The 25,300-nt window shown below is 42.8% G+C and overlaps 1 protein-coding gene across 7 annotated transcripts in view; it reads right to left on the bottom strand.

Moving 5' to 3' along the window:
• The window catches only part of LOC105453927 (protein roadkill), a 102,774-nt gene that overhangs the window by 25,400 nt on the left and 52,074 nt on the right, over positions 1-25,300 (bottom strand). For 2 of the 7 annotated variants that reach the window (XM_011696203.1, XM_011696202.1), the window contains exon 1: positions 15,223-15,667. The exons of 3 other annotated variants lie outside the window; for them this stretch is intronic. In XM_011696203.1, coding sequence (XP_011694505.1) covers positions 15,223-15,338 — 116 coding nt within the window. In that variant the 5' untranslated portion in view covers positions 15,339-15,667. Of the gene's footprint in view, positions 1-15,222; positions 16,121-25,300 lie in introns of those variants that run through there. 2 more of the 7 variants (XM_011696205.1, XM_011696204.1) reach the window with 2 other exon arrangements.

The following is a 25,300-nucleotide window of genomic DNA, read 5'->3' on the forward strand; positions in this document are numbered from 1 at the left end:
GTTTGCCTTCTCACTTTCCGTGCTGAAAAAACAACGCACGTTATCTTTCGTGTCTCTCTCTCTCTCTCTCTCTATTTCTCTCTGCATTTCGATAAAATGTATACGCAAACGTTGTTTTTCAGTTACCAATGATTTTATGTTTCTCCGATAACGTGTAATTGAATGTGGCTGCGCCACGTAATTGCCGACGATAAGAACGACACGAAGGTTGGCGTGTGATACCGCGTCGCACGGCCGATGAGGTTGCGTTTTCGACGGAAACGCACGCTCTTCCGCATGCGAACGCGTAATCCGCGGCCTCTCCGGGGGAATTCGCGAGAAGAAGATCCGCATGGCTTCCCCTTCTTCCCGCTCGTTTTCTCACTCGTCACGATCGAATTTAGATCCCCATCGCATCGGCGTCTGTCCCACGGCTCTGTGACTCGGTGCGCACCGCATAATTAGGCGCGTTTATATATCTCTATATCTGATTCATCCGGTCGTTTCGTAAGACCAGCAGGTCAGCAGGCAGGTAACATTTGTTAGCTAACGCGACGCACGCACGCACGCGCGCGAGAGCGCGCGTGAGCGAGCCCCGGCGACGACGCTCGCGGAAAAAAGCGATAGAAAAAGGAAGTCTCAGTGTCAAGATCGGAAGGTCGCGAAAGCGACCGAGTGCAACGCGGCGGCGAGGCTAAAAATATCCGCCGCTTTACGATTATCACGATTATGCGTATATAGCTCGCCGATGCGTCGATGTTAATCTAGCGATAACGATTCGCGGACGAGAGGTAACCTCGCCGTTCGGTATTTCGACCGATTGCAATCGAGAAAAAAAATTCGTCCAATAAATAAAAGTTAATTTTGTAAAAAAAAACCCATTTCCGACTGTTTTTCCAATGCCAATCGCGACATATAGATTCCGAGGCATATAGAGTATCTATAGAGAATTAAGAATTATACGACGAGCTGCCCCGAGACGGTCGCGCGTACGCTTTGTTGCAATGAATTGCAACAATAAATGCGTTGATACTGTTATTAAAAATATATTATATGCAGACGGCACTGGAGAGACGGATACTATAATGTCAATATCGATATCCAAGGAGAGACTTCAATTTTGGTTTACCCAAAGCCGCGTTTCCTCCGCGGTGACACGTGGCTGTATATATATGTATACCTTGGGACCTTGATGTATTGACAACGATAATATACAGCCTTGACGCTGTTACACAGCTCATTTGACATTCCCCACCATTACGTGCCACATCGCTTTTCCACCGATTCTAAGGATATATCACCGTTATTTTGCTCTTTTATACCTTCTCTCTTCCTGTTATTCCTACCCTCATTAGGTATACATCTTGCCTTCCTATCAGACCGTGCGATACATTCGTAATAAAGTAGCTATCGGCAGCTGATAATAATTGTCGGAGAGAAACTAATATTTAATGTAATTTTCCAAACAAAAAAGAAGTAGAAAACGCACGTCTCTTTGAACGTCGCAAACGTCCTCGTTTCTTTGTTTGTTGCTCTATAGTCCTGTAATAAAAAAAAAAGCACATCCGAGGACCTGAGAGAAACTCCAATGCTTTATCCCAACACACAGGGACGGAAATCCATCAAAGGTAGAAAAAGAAAAACCAAGAAGAAAAAGATCTCCAAGGGAGGACGTTCCTGGGTGAGAAGCAAAGTCAGAGAAACCGACCGCACCGCCCGTTGGTCGATTTTCGCAGGAAAGTCAGTAGACGGAGACGGAGACGCCGCCGCCGCCGCCGCCGCGGAGAAGAGGGGCGAAGTCAAGGTTGACGCTGGCTCGGCGTAAGCCGGAGTGTGTGATAAGACAAAGGCTGACTCTCTTCAAGGGCGCCGCGAGCCGAGCCGAGCGTGCGGGCAAGCGCGCGTGCATGATGCCTCGCGCTACGCGGCGCGCGCGCGCGCTCTCTCTCTCTCGCCTTCACGTTTTGCATGCGTCCGACTTGTCGACTCGCTCCGCTCCGAGGACAGGCAAAGATCGCAAGGCATGCTTGTTCGCGAGGAAGATGCACCGCGGCGCGACGCGGCGCGGCGCGGCCGGGACGGGCCCGGTCGGATCGGCTGTCTCGGTTCAGCCTCGCCGGGAACCAGTCCGGCCGAGCCCCCACGGCCCGACGGTGTCGCGGTGGAACAACAACACAACAACTACACGGAGCAAGAATCACGGATGCCGTAATGCTGGCGAAAACCGAGAGAACGAGGACGAGAGAGGAGGGCAAAGCGGCGGTTGCAGTGTCGGCTGCACACCGCGGTGTGTCTCCAAGATGGTGATAAGGGATCTATGTATGTACCCCGTGACGTTTCGCGTTCAAGTATCACGTATCTCGAGCTGATACTCGGGCCCGTCGGCAGCGCAAATATGAAACACGCGGCCCTCCATAGTTATCGTTATCCTTCGACTCTCAAGATTAAATGCCTCAAGCCTATGTTGAGAGAACCATGTTTTCGAAGTATAAGATATTCGAATGTAATTCGAAGAATGAAATATTATATACACTACCGTTTAAAAGTTCGGGAAAGCACTATCTCCCGAGAGCAAAGTTATGCCAATTTCCAAAGAAAAATGTCATATGAGAAATTTCCGTTTTAACTATTCAATGCACTATTATTTGAATATTGCTTCTAATCATTTTCCAAGAAAGTATTTCCAAGGTAAAGAATTTTTTACGCGCGACCGTGTTGTGCCATTGTTCCGCTGTCAAGAAAGAAAAATTTTTTATTTTTATATTTTAGTGTGTAAATATTATAAAAATATTTTATAATAATTAGCATTAATAAAATTAATGTGTAGGATATCAGGAATTTGTGTAGTAATAATTAAAAGTAAACGTGGACATTTTAAGAATCGAAAATATAATTAAAATTCTGATACTAATGATTACTAATGATCTTAAATAGTTAAAAATTAAAATTATTGTAATTTTTATTAGTTAAGAGTCAAAATTATTGTAAATTGTAATTTGATAGTAATTAGGATTTTATAATTAATTTTTTAATTACATTTCTTTACAAATTTTCAACTACAAACTTTCAAACTTTTGAACACACTGCACACACACGGTGATGTATCTAGTATAGAATAGACAAAAAATATTATTTCGCATCTTTTGCTATTAGAAAAATATTGGCTATTTAATAACCAGTAAGATATTAGAATGTAAATTCAAATGAAACATTATACAGTTTAAAAGTTTGGGAGCAATGTGTACCTTTTTTTAGAAAAGCAAAGTGATGCCAATTTCCAATGAAAAATATGCCATACGAGAAACTTCATTGTCTGTTTTAACTATACAATGCACTATTATTCTAATATTGCTTCTAATCATTTTTCAAGGAAGTATTTCCAAGGTAAAGAATTTTTTTTACTGAGCGACCGTATTATGCCATTGTTCCATTATCAAGATTTTATTTTTTTATTTTTTACAGTGCGGCTAAAACATTTAGGTTAACTTAATTTTAGTAGTTATAGTTATTGTAAATTGTAAATTAATAGTAATTAAAACTTTGTAATTGATTTTTTTTACTGTACTTGTTTGCAAATTTTCGATTGCCTTCTAAAATTTTTAAATACCTACGGTATTAGTATATGTACAAATCTAATATAACTAGACAAAAAAAATAATTTCGCATCTGTCGCTATTAGAAAACATATTTAATATTTAATAGCTAATACCTAAGCGTCACATTCGCGTTTATCACGCAGCTTATCTGCTCGTTAGACTTTTCAAAATATCCATGGCACGCACGCACGCGATAATCTAGATATCGAATTATGGTAAATTGTCTCTTTTGATATCCAATCGAAGGAACGCTAAGCTCGTCTCTTATACTTGAAGCAATTACGTAATGAACGTGAAACGAAGCGGCAAATTCCAAATCGCTCCATTGTCGCGACTCTCCTGCACACATTAAATTATCAAGCTCCTAAATGTGCGTCACGATTAAAGCTGTTGTTCGGAGAGGAATTACCAAGAAAGTGACGAGAGCACGTTATTATCTGTCAGTCTCGCAGCGAATTTCCTTTCTTCGTTCATGCATTCCTGCATGATGCGCAGTGGCTGACGTCACACGAGGCACTTGCGACAAAATTGAGTTAATAAAACAGTTCTTCGTGACAAAATGAAGAGGGAGGGAGGGGAGACGGGAACAGAAGAAGGGGACAGCTAATCGACATTATCGTCAATATTATTAATAATAGCAATAGCAGCATTATTATTATTACAATAATAACACTAATATCGAATGTTTTGAAATGAGCTATTCAGCGTGAGCTATTCACACTTATCTTCCGCACGCGTATTTTTGTTCTTGAGAATTTACTCGGTGCCAGGCACCGTTCTTGACGTGTTGCATCGGCCACGCGTTGTGTATTCGTTCACGGCGCGGCGCGGCGCACCGATTCAAGGTTCACGGTTACGATAAGAGGCTACGAAGATCTCTTCTCGCGCACAAAGAGCGCACAAGGATGACGAATGTCGCCTCGCTCGGGACGAAGTGGAAAAGCGACAAAGTGAAGACTCTCGACATTTACGTCGGATATCGTCGCGAATTAAGCATACGATTCTTTCTTCTCTCGTTGCGTCCAACGTGCGAATTTATAGATAAATAAAATTACGAAACGAGAGAGTTGATTTACGGTGCGACCAGCGACCGACACCCCTCCCCGGAATATAAAATTACGTGCCGCGATAAAAACGAATTATCCTCTTTCGGTGTAACGGCTGTTAATGACGGTAACGACAATCACATCGACGATAATTCGCGGTGCGCTTCAGCGCAAATCAGTTTCCCGATTGGAATTCAGGCCGCGCGATGCTTTTATTGCGCAGAAAATAATGAAAATACAAACACACGGCGGCGATAGGTACACGTTAATGTATAGGTTAAACAGTTCACACAAATTATTAAATGAAGCCGCTCTTCTCACGCGTAGCACGTGTATTTAAATTTCTATCTTGAAATAACAATATTAAATGATATTAGATGAAAATATAATATCAATAACATCATTCTTTTAATTAAGAGTAAAAAAACCGTATTTGTGGATGAGCGAGAGATATTCTTTGCATAAAAATTGACCTCCTTTAACGAAATTGCTGAAAGTGTTACGTAGCTAGATCATTAAACGTCGCGTCGCGACTCCGAGAGGGTTTAAGAGCGCGCTCATTGAAATATCGTTGAATTAATAATACGGCGAAACAAATTCGATCATTGCACAGTACCACGCGTTCCGCGCAGCAGCTCGATAATTTCAACGTAATAAAAGTATCGCAATCTAAATTTTTCATTCGCGAGCTAATTTATACAAGTGCATCGCAAATTATCGTCGACGGTTAGGTTAGTTGAACTATCGTTAGTAAACGTTATAAACTGATTATGAGAGAGAGAATATTTACAGTAATTTTATATTTCAGAATTCGCACATTGTACTACCTTGCAATCAACTGGTTTCAATATTATTTTATACATGTATATGTATATACAGTACAAAAACACATATCATTTTATAATCGAATTTCTTTAAAAATTATAACAATTAAATCGCGTGACTGCCAATTTACAAATCTTCTACTCTACAGATTAAGCGTTTAACTTCGGGAATGAATTTAAAAAAAAAAGTAAATTAAATTTTTGTTTACTTTTTATTTGAATCATGGCACAATTGAAGACAAAGGGAAAGAGGAATAAAAAAAATTAAAAATATTATAAAAATGTCCGATTTTCCTTTATCGGCAATATTAAAGTTAAAAAGAAAAAATTAAACGTGTACCACTGTGCTAGTGTTTCTAAAGAGATTACATAATCTCTGAAAATAAATGATTTACATAAAATGAAATAGAGCAGAGTGGAATATTTTATCGCAATTAAAATTCATGTGCAATTAATTTATAAAAATTTTAGTCTTTAAATCCTTCTTCAAATATTTCACAAGCGAGAAAAGACCGTTAATAGAAAGTTAAGTCTCTCTTTCGAGCAAGATTTCTGTCCTTTCGAACTGAACGTGTCTGTTCCTCTTAATGTCTGTGGATTAAGATTAAGAAATACGCGCGAACGAAGAAGGCACGGGATTTCCTTCTTGGCCGATGGAGAGGAGACGTTCGTCCTTCTAGGGCCGAAGGATTGCTTTTCTTTGGGATCCCTCCACACAAGGGGAGGGAAGCTCCCCGGGACTCGACTCGTTTCTAACAGGGGCCAGTGGCCCCGGTACATGGGATATACCGGACGACCTTGGGCCTCACGGCCAATTTGCGAGGTCCGTTCCCTTGCAGATGCGCCCTTACGCGCGGCCGTCTTATTAGCCACGAAGGATACCCGAACGAGAGCCCACGGAGGAATACCCTACGGGTATTATGTCCCTTCGATATATCTCTCGAGGGGGAAGAAGCAATCATGACTCTGCACACATTAAACAAAACGTTTTGTTTAGTCTGTGTAAAGTCCTGTTGAATATTTCAACAATCGGAGATTCCATCCACCGACGTTTAACTTTAACTTTAACTTTAACTATAGCTCGATCGTCGTTCTACATCTATCCTTCTCTCTCTCTCTCTCTCTCTCTCTCTCTCTCTCTCTCTCGCTCTCTCTCCCTTTCTCTGTTTCTAAATTATAACACCGCCTATAAACCTCACACAATATTATCCCATTTACGATATTTAACGATCATTAATAATATTTGTAGACATGTGTGTGTTGCGGCAGTCGCCGCGTGGATCTCTTATCATTCCGATCGGATCTCAGCCACATTGTTTGCCATTCTCTCTCTCTCTCTCTCTCTCTCTCTCTCTCTCTCTCTCTCTCTCTCTCTCTCTCTTTTTGGAACGTTCCTAATAAAATTTATAGATCTCAAGATTAGATGCAGTATCTGATGTATTAATAATGCATAAAAATATTTTCCTATGTGTGATTCACCAATTCTTTTCGTCCTTTGTGAATGTAAAATGGTCGAAACACACAATTAGTTATGTAAATGAAACGGAATGCTTCAATATTATACACTACAGAAAGTTTGGATCGTTAAATATACGCATACGCTAAACACTGTTAATGGACTTGTTGTTCGTACCAAAATAATTACGATCACAAAGAGCTCAAGTATCTGTGGAATTAACATCTCATTTTCAGAATTTCAATATAAATAAGAGTTCTGATTTAGAACTTTTGAGATGCCGGCCAAAACTTTCGCGAAAATACCAGATTACCAAAAGAGAAATTTCTATTCATGAAAAGCTTCCATGCAAGAGCCAATAGAAATTATCGAGACTTGTTCATTCAATCAAAAAAATATTAAAAATCAATCGTGACTGAAACAAAAAGAATCATAATTGATTTTTTCATGTAACGAAAATATAATATAAAAATCTTATTTCTTCGAATTTCTACCTTCTCTCTTATTTTAAAGGAAATAATTTCTTTTTATGAGATCTAAATTCTGAAATGGAGAAACAGCGAGAACTTTCATCTAACATGTGAAAATGAAGTACGAATAACACGAAGGTAGAAGTGAAAACCTTGGCCAATTTGGCCTTCGATCATGTATACCGCCGTTGTTTGCTTGCCGTTTGGTTGCTCAGCGATAACTTCGATAAGCTTTCGCATACTATATACAGTTGCTTACGTAGTCTTTTTGCGTCGTTGACGTGTCCCCCCTCCCTTCCCTTTCTGATCAACTTAACCCTTTCATGATAAATTCCTTTCAACGTTCATCTGGTATCTAATATCTGAATAAGAGAGAGATGGATCTCTTTCAAAATAATTTATTTAAAATATTAGATTTATGTTAGCAATCTTATAAGCATTGTTCAAAGCAATTAAGGCAAGCCGCGAGAAAATATAACGCGCATGGCATACGATTACGACGATAAATTTTATTGGCCCTGAATGAAAGTGAATGGAAAGAGAGAGACCGACAAATCTCGCCGCAATAAAACACACTGGCCATTTTGCAGTTAATCATAAGATCTATATATCAAGATCAATCTTTTGAATAATTAAAAAGAAATTAACAAAATGCGCGTTAAATCGTAAAAGAATTAACCCTCTATAAACGAAATGAAAAAGGTGGTGAAACCTTTTAAGAAAACCAAAATTTTTCGATATATAGAGAAGTAATCTCGTGATTTTCTATCTCGACTAAAAGGAACATCCAGACAGGATTCGACGCAGGCTAAGAAAAGCGAAAGCACGAGGGGACGGAATGATTTTCAAGGGAAGACCTTCCGTCTGGTTTCTTCATAATAGGAGTCGGTTTTGAATTCCGAGGGATCCGCCGTCGTGTCGTCGTCCATTACGGAAGAGGGGAAGCGAACCCTCAAGGGGGACGTACGGCCCTGTACCCTTGAAGCCGAAGGTTGCCACCGAGCGCGAGGGACAACCTTCCCTCCTTCTCTCCCTCCGCCACGCTTCACCACCACAACCACCACCACCACCACCACCACCATCACCACCACCACCACCGCCGCCGCCGCCGCCGCCGCCACCACCGCCATCATCATATCCTCCTCCTCTTCCTCCTTTATATACTTGGCTTTATTTCATCGAGTCCCGGACATCGATTGGCCTCGGCTACCGTCCGCACGCGTGTGCGTACGTGCGTGCGTGCGTGCGTGCGTGCGTGCATGCGTGCGTGCGCGTGTATGTGCCACGGCTATAATAATATTCAAATAATTCCACAAAACGTAAATCACGTGGCGAAAAATAGCCGACGCGATCTGGATTTAACGAGAAAAAAAAGAAAAAAAATTAAATCGAAAGATTTATATTCGGTGCCGAAACGATACTCCTAAATAATCGCGTTATTCTCGTCATCGAATCTCGGATATGTTTATCAGAGTCCTTGAAAAGCCGAACAAGATCGAGCGTTGTACAAAAGTTGTATGCAGATTTTCCGTCGACGTTCCTGAAATAAGATCGTAGCAGCGATGCGATCGTGAGGGATCGTATGTGCAATGCGACGCTCGTATAATATTATATATCCTCACAGCGACACCGATTTACCGAAACTCCTGGTATCTGCATTGCTAAACGATTTGTCAATAAAGCCTTCGACTAAATTTAATACACACTCGATCAGAAGTGGAACGTCGTCGTCGTCGTTGTCGCCACGCTAATCGAGGTGACGCGATTCGGAGCGGGGAGCGATGTATAATCGATGTTATTCGGAATATGGGCAGGTGTTTTAATCTACACGGCGATTGTGTCGTTACGAGAGAGAGAGAGAGAGAGAGACAGAGAGAAACGAGCAGTATCGCGACTAAACGGACGTGGTTGGTAATAGTGTGTGTGCGACGACGAACATTTACACGCGCGCGAGACCAGCTGTTCGGCAGGCACAAAGACACTCGAAGCCATTCCCAGCTTTTGCATTCGTGCTGCTGACTGACGAGAAAATATATTGTGACGCAAACGATAACATTACCCGGCGATGCAAGGCCGCGGCTTTTCCGACTCGTCGTCCGACGTGACGCGTGCTGAACGCGCCTCCAGATCGTCTCTCCCCGCGCGCGCGCGCGCTCTCAACGTCGCTCGTTTGTTACGCGACCGTGATTATGTAAAAAAAAAAAAAATACAAAAAAACGGAGTAATTAACTATTCATACTAGCGATCGCGCGCGAAGCTAAATCCAGAGCGATCCAGACCGGCTCATTGGGGCAAGCTGTTCATTCGTGTTTGTTCACGTTTGTTTGCTCGCTCTGAATTCAGTTTTTTAAATGTAACAAAAATAAGTGTCTAGAATTTTATGAGGTATTTTCCAACGTAAAATCATGCAATGACGTCATAATCAAATATAAATTATCTTTTCATATTTGCTGATTGTCTCATATTTAAATCAACGCCCTCAACTTCTTTTACGATATTAACAAGTACCCAAGTAAAAATATAAATTAGAAAGTGTGAAAGTTATATAAATTGCAAGTTAAAGAATTTTACAAATCAAATTTATATATATATACTAGGAGACATAAAATATTAAAATGAAACTTCGCGTTAATAGAACCGCGAAAAGAATTTACGTTCTAAAATTAAAAAAAAAAGTTCCGCGGTCTTTAATATACCTATTAGATTGAACTGGAAATGGAAATACTTTTTCGCCAGCGTGTCGAGTTTAAACGGTGAACGAGAAACTTTTGATTGGACACGTGGGAGGGGACAAGTGACCCGCGCTAATTGCGCTCAATAAAGTTCGTTACGCGGGCAATCCTGACGTCGGGAATATTTCCCCGCGTTTAATCCCATGCTATCCCGGCGCCTGATGCTTTTTAAAAAACGCGAAAAACACGTTACCTGACCGGCAAAGGTAAAATCTGTCGGATCAATTGCCGCGCTCTGGCACTACAGACGGCCGCGACCGAGTCAGCGCGAGGAATTAGAGATAAGCGCGCGACAGCTGGGAAATGATTGATGGACACACGTCGCTATAGTTCCTCTCCTTCCTCCTCCTCCCCCACTCCCCGCACGAATTACAGGTGACCGCGCTCGCGCGCGGCCTTGCCGCAGCCTGTTTTCAAGCCCGTGAATGATTTTCCTTTCGTGAAGTTAAAGGCGCATCTCGATTCGTCTCTCCTTCGACGGCGACTCCGACCATCGACGAAATATACAACAAATGCAAATCACACTTGCATTTCCTTGGAAGCTGTCGCGCGCAGCTATAGAGACTTTTTATCGCTGGCCAAGCATCATGTATCCGTATTTACGCACGTATACATATGACGCAATGCGAATGAAAAAGATATAAAATCGTCGTCCCCCACCCAACACGGCGTCGTGTACAAGTATAAAGTGCCATAACCGTAACCGGGGAAATGCCAGGCGTCATTCCCGTGACGTGACAGTCGAGAAATCGTCCAAGAAATTAAGCTCTTGATGGAAAACGATAGAAGAAACCTGAACAAAGCTTAAAAGGCACACCTGTACACTTCGGCCAGCCGTAAATCTTTGGCGCGATAGGCGAGAAGGTCACAACAGGAGCTACAGACTACCCGCGATTAACTGCAAGGAGATACGGAAGTTGCGCGCAGGTAGTCGACACCAACCAAAGTAAAGGACGAGAAAGATGAAAAGAGTGTAGACTGGGTAAGAATCGCCGCGTGCGATAATCCCGAAAAAGTGCAGGGCAACACTTTCAAGGTCGGTATTTCATCTAATAAGTACTTATTGTCCATACAATTGTGTTAATATTGATTGCAAATAGTACAATTAGCTATTTGGAGAGCCTTAGCTTCGGAATAATCATCAGTAATCTGGGATGATTTTTACATTCCAACAGTGAGAAAATGAAACGTCGTCACGGTTTTCTTTACTTTGCTAGATTGAGCATCCACACCTATTGCTTTCATTCTTTCTTATCTTTTTTTTAGAAAACATAGAGTAAATTTATTTTCACAGCCTTGGTCATAAGTATAGGTAAAGCACCTCCACAAATTGACGTAAATGTTCTACATTTAACGAAAAATTAAATTTTTATTGAAATATAATATTTATTTTTACAATTTTGATATTTTGTTAGTTCTCCTTTAGCCTTTAATGTTGGCTTTTTGCAAGAAAATGCAATAAATTGAGAGTGCTTTTTATACTTATGGCCAAGGTTATGTAATAATTATAGTAATTTCAAATACTAATAAATTGTAAAACAATGAATAATATGTTGTGCAATACATAGTTAATAATAATGACCTTTAATTTGTAAAAAAAAACATCCCAGGTGATCGTTTATGGAAAAAAAAACTAGGCAACTATTCTCGGGTTAATGAACCAATTAAGTTCACGTTAAAATAGTCTAATAAAAATATTTTTTATCAATTAGAGACTTATCTATAACGCTACTTTCATAATGCATCGTCAGGCAACGACGTTCCAATAGTCAGAAAACTATAAAAACACTTGACTTTCTGAATTCGGAGTAATCGCGCGGAGTGAGCGCTGACAAGCGTGAGACTTAAAATCAAATTAAAACTGCAAGTTCTTTAAGTTCGGGCGGACCTTCTCTTACACCAAGATTTAATAGGACATTGCAGATTCACACTTTGGTCTTGAATTCTAAATTACATGCGTTTCTGTCGAGATTTATTGCAGACTCGCAAAATGGAATTTGTGCTACAGACTTATAAAGTTCACTTTAACACGTTGTCTATCCAGCGAGTTTTATATGTACGTCCAGCAGAATTTTTATTACAAGCATATGCGATAAAATATTGTGTAGCATGATTAAATAGGACTATATTCTCAAAAATAGGATTACAAATTGTGCACTTTTTATTTCACACATTGCCGTCTAATCATTTGTGATTCAAAATATTGTATTAAATGGTATTTATTTTTTATAAACGTTTTAGGAAAAGTTTGACATCAGCAGCGGCACTTATTGTTAGAAAAATTTAGTTTTAGTTGTACCAACAAGAACAAAATTTCTGAGCACACAATCAGAATTCCCTTTGTCGTAATTGAATTACTGATTATTTCGACTAGAATGTTTGCACTTTGACAGTTTAAACAAGAGTATATATAATTTGTACCTTTTGTGAAATGTACCACATTGCAGCAGAATTCCAATTAATGCAACCAGATACTTTTTCTAAAGCGCTGGGAAAGGAGCTTCACAAAAAAAGTCAGGCGCTGGATTATCATCGTGACAGTCAGTGTTATAAAATTTTGCTATCGATGTAATAAACTTTGTAATTGCGTAAAGTTGGGTAACGGGGTGCAACAGTTCTCACTCTACAAGTAAATTTTGCATTCAGAAAGGGCGGCAGCAGTGTCAAGGACTCTCTAAAATCGCGATCGATGCTCGAGGAACGGGGAGACGATCGATGTTACAAGGTCTGTGGATTCGAGATTCCACAATCGTCTCTCGTGATCATCATTCGAATCGAGCCTCGCGGGAAGCGTGCAGAAACAGGAAGCAATGTGGTGCTAACGGTAACGAGTGAGAAAGAGAGAAAGAGAGAGACGATCCTGTATTGACGAAACTGGAAATACCGATTTCCGCAATATGTGGACACGTGACGTGCGCAATTATAAATGCGTCGATACACGTCAAAAAAAGAAATTGGCGAGGATGCGTTCGCGTAACGGTCGACAACGCGATTCACGCGAGAATTTGCGCGTATTCATGTGAAACTCGTAAACAAAAATTTTTTTTTTTTTTCGAGGGAAATGATAAACAGACCCCGTGACTTTCAACTTCAGTATAATCCCAACCCATATCTCGGCCAGCTCGATAAAAGGCATAAGAGCAGATAACGAGGATGTGATGGTAGGCAAAGCTTCTTTGTCTCGTCATGACGAAGAGACGTATCGAGGACGCACCCCGCGTCACACACTCCAAAATATTTATTAATTTTCCCTCTCTCTTCCCAGTAAAATTTTTCAAAGTTTAAGGAGTATAATGTAGGTAAAATAACACTATTAATAAAAGTCATAGCGGAAAATGTGTCACAAGAGCGAGAGATGTCACATTGCGCGATATGTGATTTTGAAATTAATTGGTATTCAAACGCAAAACTTTTATCGTACGTAATTTTCGAATATTTAATATTAAATTATATAAATTGTACATGGATGTATGCATATCGTTCCATCCCACAATTAATATCTTAATTTATTTTTTTCGCAATAAAAAGTGTTTTCCGTCGAAATTTGCTCAAAGCTCAAAATTAATTAGATAAACATGGAATCAGATAAATATGTATACAAAGAACACACGTCGTTTCTCCTTAAAAAATAACACAATTCCAAAATTAGCATTTTTAAAATAAGAGGAAAGAAATCGACCTTGATGTATAAAGACTGTAAATAACGATTTCCTTTCGTATTCTTAAAAATACTAAATTTTTATTTGTGTCATTTTTCGACAAAGCGACATTGTAAATATAGTTTCACCTTTCAGAGATAAATACAATTAGATATTACAATTAGATATTCACAAATAATATTTTCAGAAATAAATATCTGGTGTGAAAGAAAAATTTTCAATAAAAGAAAAAACGTATTAATTAAATATTTAAAATAAAACGAATTGAATTTTGTTTTCTGCTCAAGGAAACATTCCGCTTTCGTTCGGTGACGTTCATCGAGACGCGAGTTCTCGATACGCGACAACGAACGAGTCCTCGCGACGAGTCCCGACAACGAATGAAATAAGGAAGGAAGGAAGGAAGGAAGGAAGGAACGAACGAATGAACGTACGAACGAGGGAGGGCACGATAACGCCGGGAAACATTTCTATACATTCGAATTCCATCGAGTCGCGGCTCTCGGCGTTCACGGTCGGACGTGTCTATATGAAAGCAGGCGGAATCGCCGAGCCGTGACGAAGCCCACATCGGGCAGCCTCAGGAAGGTCGGCGTCTAACGTAAAAAGGTGTATTCACCTTGATTCGCGCTCCTTCGCTCGCGACTTGACCAAGAACTTTCCAGTCGGCCAGCGCGAACGCGAATCGTGGCGGTTGGGGGAGAGCACCGGAGCGAACGGATGGACGGACAAAAGAACGAGAGACGGAGACGGCTAATGGTCATCGCGATACTCGGCCGCCTATCCTCGTCGAAGGGACGACGGGTCGTTGACCGTCTCGCGCGTCGTCTTCGTCGAGCCGCGTATATTCTAGACGCTCGCGAATCTCTCGCGCGAGTCACGCGAGGAAATCCCGGGCGCACCTTCCGAGAGCCACCCCTTTCTCGCCCCTTCGCGACTAGCCAACACCTCTCGCGTCTACACATCTCGAATCGAGAGGTCCAGATCACAATTGTACATCTATATTTGCATCTCTTGCTCCTTTCGTCCGTATCGCGACTTGACATCCCCTGCCACGTGTTTCCCCTTTTCGGGGAAACTTCACGTTCAGGATTCCGGAAATCCTGGACGGAAACACGATCTTCGATCCTATGCTCGCGCGCACAGATTTCACGACAGCGAGGCAGCCGCCAAGGGGGAGAGAAATCCGGGAGGAAGGAGCGTCCTCGTCGTGGGCGTCGCGTGCTCGGCGAGGACGCTACCGGCACGGGGGCGCGGATCGATGCGATTACTCCTCGCGGTACCGGTCAAACGGACGTGCCCCCTCGTTCTCCCCGGATCCCTCTAACCTATCCCCGGGGCTCCCCGGCCCCGCTCTCCCCCCCCCTCCCTACCCTTGGTGCCCTCCCCTCGGTTTTAGCCCCGGACGAACGAAGACCCACCCTAGCTCCGACAACGGCGACCCGTACGATTGTACGTACCGCGCCAGCGCCATCCTGACATGAGACAATCCGGGCCCGGCGGGTGTCGACAGCAAGGTATCCAGATCTGCAAGCAGCGACTTGTCGTTGACACTATATCCCACTACTGGACACATGCGCGCGAACAATTCTTCGTCCTTGAACGAAGCGCGAGCTCGTCATAACTTCCGGCTGAGTCGCAAAGAGAGTACCCTTTCACCCTTCACTCTCTCTCTCTCTCTCTCTCTCTCTCTCTCGCTTTCTGTTTCTCTTTAAACTCTCTCGAGTTTAAACCCGACCGCCGACCACGATTGATCACGAAGCACGGCGCGATTTCTCGCGTTAAATGTCGCGACGATCGACAACGAATAATTACCCGCTTGCTGCTTGAGAATTGCTCCGGAGTCCGTCTCCTCCTCGGTTTCCGGTCACTGTCACCACCGCATTATTACTGGCATCCATCCGCCAGAGCGATAACGGCCGAGACGACGAAGAGAACGATGACGATGACAACGGCAGAGAGAGAAAGAGAGACTTCTTCTCTGTCGATGCTGCGACGATGCGCGGACCGACGACGCTCGTCGTTGAAATCAATCCGGAGCAGAAGAGAGCGAGGGATGGCGGAAAAGAGCTTGGTTCTCGATCTTTCTCTCTCTTTCTCTCCGTTTCTGTCTCTCGGCCAATCACCAACTTGCGCTTCGATCTCTCTCGTTTCTCGTTTATCTCCGTTTCTCGCCTCCTCGTTCGTGTGTGTCTCTCCTCGTCCCGTTGGAATCGCCGATGCCCGATGCGCGCGTGCAATTGCCTGGCGTATCGAGCGCCTCCTTCTCTCTTCCTTCTCTTGTCTCGCGCCTGCCGCTCTCGAGGTACTCTTCGCGGATTCGCGACTTCGACTCCGACCTACGGCGCTGGCTCGACTGAGAACAGTGAGAGCAGCTACTGAACGCCCGCTGGTCCCCACCCCCGGTGCGCGCCGCCTCGGCCAAGCTCGGCCAAGCTCGGCTATCTTCGCGACCTCGTGTTGTGCCAGAGAGAACGACGATACCATCTCCCCCTCCATACCCGTTCATCGCGCGCACCCAAGGCTCCACCACCTTCCTACCCTCTCGCGCCCTTTCTCTCTCTCTCTTTGTCTGTCTCTCTCTGAAGTCTCTCTGTCTCTCCGCCACCCTCTGCAGGAAATTCTGCCCCGCGAGCGTGCGTGTGTGTATGTGCGGTGCCGTGCTCGCCGCACCGAAATTGTATTAAACATCGTTTCCTGGACTTCGACTACGGGCACGGGCTCGCTCGTTCTGTAGCTTTCTGATCGGCCCTCTCCCACCCATCTCTTGCGAAAATGAGGAAATCGCGGAAGCGCAAAACGAATTTTTCCACAAATTTCAATTTGGAAGCTGTTTGAAAAAGACGCGATATAACTTCCCTTTGTCTCGCGCCGGAAAATGAGCGAAATCGAGAGAGTAAGAATAAGAACGTTATCTCCGATAATGCTGCTGTAAACAAATAATGAACGAAGCCTTGAATGCACCCTCCGCGCCACTTTCGACAAAGGCGCTCGGTCAGAGAATTAAGGGGAAGACAGAGGATAAACTGAGTCCTTCAGAAATGAGGGATTATACGTTTCTAAAAGGAAGGGATGCGAGAAAGAGGGAGGCTCCCTCCTCTCAACTATTCGTGTGGCAATCCTCGTGTGGAAACATTTCTCGTTCGAAGAATGCTTTGCTTCACGACGCGAAAAAACGAGCTAGATAATGACATATTTCATTTTTCCTATTGTCGAAAATAATTACATATACGAAACTACGACAATGAAAGTCAAACCGCTCAAGTGCTAAAACAAACGACACAAATTTAAAAAAATTAAATTTTCCAGAAAATAAATTCCAATGTTTTGAATCATTAAAATTTCCTAATATTCATTTTGAAATGCAATTTTAGCACAATAATTAATTGTAGAGAAATAAAAATATACAAGACACTTCATCTATCTGATGAGAAGTGAAAGGAATACTGTCTTATTACCACTTACATACAACATCAGAATGACAAAGCATTTTTATAATCCAACTGACAAGATTATCTTTGTTATTCAGTTAAATTTTCCTCAACATATCCGTTCCCTTTGGAGACTCTGAGCAGAAAAGAATAAAAGACGTTCAGAAGACTGCATCATTCTCAAAAGAGTTAGTTGATGGCAACGTGAAAAATTCTTATTATTTTTGTACCATTTAAAGAGCGGATCACTCAAAGATATGTATATGAGCGACATTTCATCTTCTTTATTAATTATCACTGATGACCGTAACTTGTAAGGTCGAAACGTTTGACATACAATACCTATATTGATATTTTGTATTGTAATATCGTTTATTGTTTATAAATTTAAATGTACGGTTGAGCACTTACATCTCGTTTGGCTCATTAGCTTTTTGTTTCATTTTAAGTTAAATTGAATTTTATTCTTTGAACCTTTTCATTGTGTTACTTAAATATAAAAATATAATCTTTTAATCCTGCGACACTATCGTAGTTTGACGTATACAGTCATGAAAAAGAGTAAGTATCAGGTTGATCAGAACGTTTTCATATTTAATGCAAAAAGAACGACTCAAAATACGAAAAGACTTTCTGAATCACCCAATATGAAATTACTGTTACGAGGAGACATTGAATTATATACTTTACATCATTTGAAAATTGAATCTGATAGTGTGCTTATCCTTTCTCTACTTTTCAATTAATAATTGGATTATTTTCATAAATGGATGATATACTTGGCGCGAGACGCTACCGCGTCTCCTGATAAATATTTTGTTAATAAATGGAATGTACGACATGTATAAAAATCGTGTATTATATTAATTAAAAATTTTCCCCGTAAAATTTAATTAAATCAGTAGTAGTATTGTATCATTCAATATCAATAGCATTCTAGGATCAAAGTATGTCCTTTCTTTTTATTTCTTTACTAGGTTTCCATTCTCTTTCTGCAGGCAACTCAAAAGTGACAATTTTTCTATGCCTTTTCTATAACAATTAGCTATGTCGTTTGTTTGTAACAAATAAGCGAAACGTTCTCGCAAATCGCGCGGGACTGGTTTACGCGTCTCGAACACGGTATTATATACATATACGTACATGTATACGCGCGATAGGCATCGGCGGCTTTCGGCGGCTTTCGGCGGCACCGGAAACCGAAAGAGCACGCCCGTCTCTGTTCGTCCAGTTAAAGCAAAAAAGGGGTCACGAAAATGTTTTACGAGCCCGTTTAAGGTGCCTTCCTCTCGCTCGCGGAGGGGTCGGGGCGTCAATGGGACCGTGACGTCGTGCCGGAATCACGCACGACGGTCGTGACATTGTGAGAACAACGAGTAATACCCGGGAGAGAAAACCGGAATATATTTCGGGTAAAACGCGTTCGAAGGTTTACCGCACCGCAGCGGAACATCCGGTGTGTGTACAACGAAAGAGTTATGCCAATCCGAAAGAAAATATGGTCTGCGGAAACAGCCATTCTCCCCCCCCCCCTCTCTCCCTCTCCCTCTCAATAAATAACGATATATCTCTTTCTATTTCCTTATTCTAAACTCTAAAAGAAACCTCAAAGTTGAAATGTAACTAAAAAGAATAATTTGAAAATAAGAAAAAAAGCAATTATCTTTTATAGTTAAAAAATTGAAAGCCTTTAACTCTCGATAAACGTTATGTAATAAAGTACACAGAAAAGACTTTACTGAAATTTATTGGAATGAAAAATCTAAAACGAGAAAGAGAAAGAATTACAAAGCAAATGTCACACACACAACTAAAGGTTGCTTGCTGCAACAGTAGGCTAACTCATATTTTGTAACAATGGAGAAAAAGTGAACTTTAAAGTTAAAACTTTAGGTTATTTTCTTCGTTTTTATAAAATGTTATAAAATGTGGGTTAGCGCCCACATTTGTGACAAATCCTTCAATTAAAAAAGAATTATATTAAAAAAACTTTAATGATTACTTTTAAAAATAGTAAAATTACTTTTACTCGAAAGAACAAGTTTTTGTACATATAGATATAGCTTTCGATAAAAAGTGTCATACATACACGTATGCGTTTAATAATCTCTCGAATTTGCTCAACGTTATACTGACTGCGAGAACAGCGTGGTAGCGTTCTAATAGTATGTTTTCGAATTTGAGTTGCAGGAGAAGTCGGTAGGTATTAATAAGCGTGACCTCGGGGCGTAGACTCCCCTTGACCCCCTTGAAAAATGACCCTGATGCCCATCCGCCCCACGAGAGAGGCGCACGAAGAGAGTCGAGTTTTATATTATACCCTCTCTAATGGCTCGCCACCATTTTCATTTCTTTTATTCGCGTGCATTTCGTTTCTCCCGCTGTGTGTTTGCCGTTATTATTACTAAAGACTTTCCGTCGGCCCCTGCGTTAATGCACGGGTTCCCGATATATTACAGGTTTCCCGATACCCGCGCGCGCGCGTAGACGCTCCGTTTTTTCTTTTTTCTGAAACTCTCGCCTACGCTTTTTCTCCCCACGCAGCCCTCTCCTCAGGTTTCGCCCTCGTTCGGCCTTATTTATTATCCTCCTTAAAGGAAACTTGAAAATTAATAAGGTCCCTCGAGCGTGCGGCGCGTTTCTGAAAACGAAGTTCAACCGCTTTAACTCGTAAATTCGTATTTCACCGAATGAGGGATATATTCCCGGGGGGAGGATGTAATTGGACGACGACGTTTACGTGTATCTCCGTCCGCGAAGTTCGGAGCAATTTCTGTCGTGGATAAGTAAAATTGAGAACGTGCTATGTAATACAGGTATAGTTACGGCTGCCTTATTGCTGACTGCCTTATTGAGCGCGCAAAACTTGTCTGAATGTGTGGAGGACTGCGTTGAATGTAAAGTCGGCCGCAATCGCACGTGGATAATCCAGTGACTAAGGGCCGCGCTCGTAGCGCGTTCATTTAACGCTTAAATACGAGAAAGCGAGAGAGAGAGAGAAGAGTGATTTTCATCCTGCGATTACTTCAAATGCGATCTTCATATTCGCTATGTAATAAAGCCGAGCTACAATTTAAGCTGCTGCACATCGCGGTGTAATTCTCGTTACAAATACCTCGAAGAAATGTACGTAGACGTATAAAAAGTTGAATAGAATTGAATAGAAATCCAATTAGGGCGAATAAAAGAAATGTAGCTCACGTAAGATTTGAATTTAATTAAGACAAGATATATACGCATATATATCTACATAGAAATGCGTAGTGCATTCCGAAGGAAGATATTTAATTATTCAATTAGCGAACGCGACAAGTAATGACGTACGCCATTGTTTCGCAAACTATTCCGCGAGTCAGGGGATTTAATTCGCTCGAGGAATTTTTTTTCCGTGTTGCCACACACAGGGGATAATACACTCGATACAGAAAGGAGTAACTTTCTCGGCGGTGGGCGAGTCGAATTAATTTGCACGATTACGTCAGGGAGTGCCCGTCGCCGCTGTGCCAACGCGTGTAGAGCGATGTTCAGCAAATTTTTTGCAACGCGGCAATAAACGCCGGGCTATCGGGAGGGGAAAGAAGGGAACACGACAATTGATACGAGTATACGAGATCGTGTATCGGATGCACATTGAATGAAAATAAAAATAAAAGTAAAAACAGCAACGTGGCGACGTGGGGAGGATGGAGATGAAAATGAAAACGGAGCGAGCGAAACGAATGGAGACGGATAATGCAAACAAACGAAATGAAGATTTCTTAGAAAGGGAGAGATAAGCGCGAGGCGGATTACGCGATTCGCCAAGTTTCGGGGCGTTGTTCCAGTTCGGGCGCGCTAATATCGCGCATAGAAAGCACCAGGAGAGAAGAATCGCGAGAGCGCGCGATAGAGCAACTCCGCGGAGGGTGGAGGTGAGACCGTGGCGGAGAGTGCGGGCCGCCTCAGGGAGGCGGGGGGAACAAACGACGACGACGGCGATGGTATCGGGAGGGACGAGGGAAAAGAGAGAAGAGCGGCTGCTCGTAATGTGCCGCGAGAGATGACTGCGTTGGAACAAGCGAAACAGAGAGAGGTAGAGATAGAGAAAGGGAGAGAGGCGCAGCCAGCAGCAGCAGCAGCGGCAGCAGCAGCGGCGGCGGCGGCGGCGACGGCGGCAGCGGCAGCGGCGGCAGCGGAGGGTTCAGACGAGGTCAGGTCACGGGACGAGAGAGCCGAGCCGAGCCGCTCGTTCGGTCGATAGAACGAAGCTACCACCTATGCCACGCGGCGGCGGAGGCGGTGGTGGTACCACACCATGTCGAGCACTCACCATGGCTAATGAGAGCGAGCGTACACTTCCACTACTACTACTGCTACTACTACTATTACTACTACTACTATACTTCGCTGTACCATTCTACGCTCCGGCGAGTCCGATATGCAATTTCTCGGCGCGACGGGGGGAGTCCGAAGGCAACGTTCTCATGTACGAATGTCGACATGTCGAATGATGCCTGATTAATGCGGCCGGCTTGCGATCAACGTGAAATATGCGCGCGGACAGGAGAGATTAAAAGACAAATTAAGATGTATCGTTTAACGCGAATTATAATACGCGGATACGTGGCGTATTTTATTTTATTCGGGATGGGGAAGAGGGAAGGGTGGACGCCCAACACATGAATGGGGACGTATTGTGTGCGGCTGCGCTAGCGTTAACGGCTGATATCTAAATGTTCCACAACTTCGCTCGACATTCGTGCTTCCAACTTGTACATGACTTATCTTTCGCGTGTCACAGACCGGTGTCGGGCAAGATGTACCTACCTACTCGCAGATAATGAATAACGATTTCGCATTTGTAAAAACATCAGAACATTGTACTTTATTCATGCTAAAATATCTACCGATATAAGTACATAGGATAAGGGCATATTATAGTTTTTAATCACTCTAAGGATAAAAATTCATACTTTCAGTATATCAATCAATATATTTAATTCAATAATTCATTAATTCATATTTAGCTGTAATTAATCATTAAATAATATAATGTAATTTAATTAAATTTCAATACTATTTTATACTTTTTAATTTTAATTAAGTAAGTCTAGTTGTAGATCAGACTATCCGTGAAACATATTTAATTTTAAGTCAGCATGATGTTGATTTTTTCTATAAAATCTAATGCTATTTACTGCCTTCTGCAAAAGCTATAGGCAATTCTTAAACTTTGAATAAAAAAATACATTAAATTGGCGTCTCAAATTTCATTACTTACAAAGAATGATATCAATAGAATATGCAGCATTGTTACTAGCTAACAAATAAGAAATAATTGACGATTAAAAAAGTTGGCACAAATATGCTAAATAATCTTGTAATATGCGCCATTCCATGAAAAATACAATTATTTAAATATAATAAATTATCCGAAATTAGTGCCCACATCTAATCCACATCTAATGCTCTTATCCTATATCTATTTTACTGTAAAAAAATCAGCCAATTATTTTATACATGCGTTAGTACACATTTAACGTCGTTATTCATCGCAGACGATATTCAATCTGGCAATGTCGAATAACGATTCTCGCTTATATATATGTATATGCGTTACACGATATGCGTTTCGAATTTATCACTTTATCATAGACTAGTCTCTCGAGAGGATAAATTATTAATGCTTTTGTGCGATCTGTCGGATCGCGTATGTAAATAGACGGCTTGTAAATGCACATGTTCCTTCACGGCCGTCGATTAAATGCCAAGCGAGGCGGCTAGAGAGAAGATAGAAGAGAGAGAAAGAGAGAGATGCCAACGTGTGCGCGACAAAGCCGAACGTCAAAGTTACTATTTTATTTAGACTCTATGCACTTTCGTGAAGCTATGGAAGTTTTCTCTCCCCTTTTTATTTTTCTTTTATCGCTCATTGTTCGCAAACACGCGCCTGAAGATATCTGTATCCCTCCTCCTGGAATACACGTTTTTGTATTAAGGAACAACCGCGGGATACGCGGCGCTCGTGCGCACGACCTCGGCGCGCTCGCGCGTTTCCTCGTCCGGACTCTTCCACCGAGGGTGGCCCCCTTCCCCCTGAAGATGACGTCCTCCATCGCTCTCTCTCTCTTTCTCGCCATTGACACCGCGGTACTCGACGCTGACGCGCGTAGTACAAACCGCGAATTATATACTTCCCGAACCCTCGTAAATTCACTGCGAACGACGGAAGTCGATTGTTACTCCGTTACTAGCAACTACCAACAACGGGGCAACGAGATGAAAACGGGAATTTATTAACTCTCCCCCCCTCCCCTCTCTGTCTCTCTCTCTCGTAACTTTCCTATCTCTCCGAAAGCGGAATAATTCAACACAAATCAATATCAAAGGCCTGGCATTATAACAGCAGCCGCGGGACATTTGGCGTCGATTTATTTTCAGAAATTCGCGAGTCGCAAAAGGTTAAAGTGTTAACGCGATTCTCAAGAAGCACGTGTGGTTGTCGACAAAACGAATCGCTCTCGTCGCCGGGGCTCTTGGCCCCGCTCCAAAAGAGACGCCGGACCGTAATAAGGTGGAAAACGAGCGGGAGAATCTTTTTCCGAGGATTTTACGGAAATGCGCGCGGCGAGAGTGTCTCACTCTCGAGTTCTCGGCGAACAAATAATGATCGGCGCGAGCGTTAAACCCGTGTCACATTACACATTGGAGATCGAAGATGGCGAATAGAAAATTAGAATTTGTCAGAATCAGTCAGAACGAAACGGATTAAAATAAAATTACCTGAATGGTCGAATTCTAATATCTAATTCGCAATCCTCGATTCCTCGAACGGTATGACACGGATATTTTACGCGAACGCGAATCCGATTCATCCGAGCTTCACCGACGAAAGAAGACAGTGAGGACGGATCCGCAAGCGCGCGCTCGCGCGCGCGCACGTCGCCGCGCCGCGCCGGTCGCTTCACGGTCGGGTAATTGATCGTGGAAATGACTTTTACGATAAAACGGAGTCAAAGTCAAGACGCTGGGATCTGACACGGACCTCGCTCAACTCGGTCAAGGCGGAAGACCGTTAGAACAGCTCGTCGTAGGACACGTTCTATACGCGGCAACGAATATATCGCGATATTACGCGAGAGCGCAAAACGGCACGCTTGGATCATCGTTTCCGAGAAACATACGCGATCGATGACAGCGACGATCGATGTAGAGTGTCGACGCCGCGCCGCCGCGCCGTGACAAATCTGACCCGCTCAAATTGCGCACCGATATCGCGATGTCGAATTCGCGCGGGGGGCGCAAGCGCTTATTATTGGCGCTTTGGCGCGCGATTTCGCTAGTTTCTCGACCGTACCCGCGTAGCCTCGTTCCCCTCTCAGTGAGAGAGCATCCGCGTTTCCTATACCCGATCCAGTCCCGACTTTCCCTTAATATAAGTGGCTTAAACGACAGCCGTTGTTTTCCACTTTCTTCATTGTGCGCGACTGACACGCGCGTCTCCCCGTGCCATGGCACTCTCACCAGCGGCGAACGAAATAAATGCTGCATATATAGGCGGGTAACGTGACCGCGTAAAGTCAACGATCCAAAGACCCCCCCCCCCCGCTCCTTCTTCCCCTCTCTTCACGTCTCTCTTCTCGGAACAAGAGTAGAAGAGAGCACGTCTCGTCAAATCTCCATGAAATTAAAGATTTAAAGAGTTAATCGTGGTACACAATACAGGCGTGTCGCGCGCGTGCCAAGGAATTCCACTTCCCGACGACGATGAAGCGGTATGCGGGGCTACGCGATATTATTCATATCGACGAAAGAGATTTCTCCGTGTGCCCGATTCCGCCCGACAATCGCTGACATTTCTTTCTGGCAGGACAGGTGGGAGGGCGGCGTTTGAATTGTAATAAAAATGAGGTCGGCACCGCGCTCTTGTGGGCCAAGGCGTCCGCGCGCGCTGCGGCGTTAGGCGATCTCTGCTTTAAGGGAGAGAGAGAGAGAGAGAGAGAGAGAGAGAGACTGTCGCGCGCGCGCGACACTGATCGATGTAACCATTTTTCCTTTTTTTTTCCTTTTTGTTATACAGTATCAACTCGTATTATATATTTACCGAATGGGAAAAACCATGCGGATA

This window comes from Wasmannia auropunctata, unplaced genomic scaffold (assembly GCF_000956235.1).
Source record: "Wasmannia auropunctata unplaced genomic scaffold, wasmannia.A_1.0 LD335992.1, whole genome shotgun sequence".
In the NCBI taxonomy this organism is placed as follows: Eukaryota; Metazoa; Arthropoda; class Insecta; order Hymenoptera; family Formicidae; genus Wasmannia; species Wasmannia auropunctata.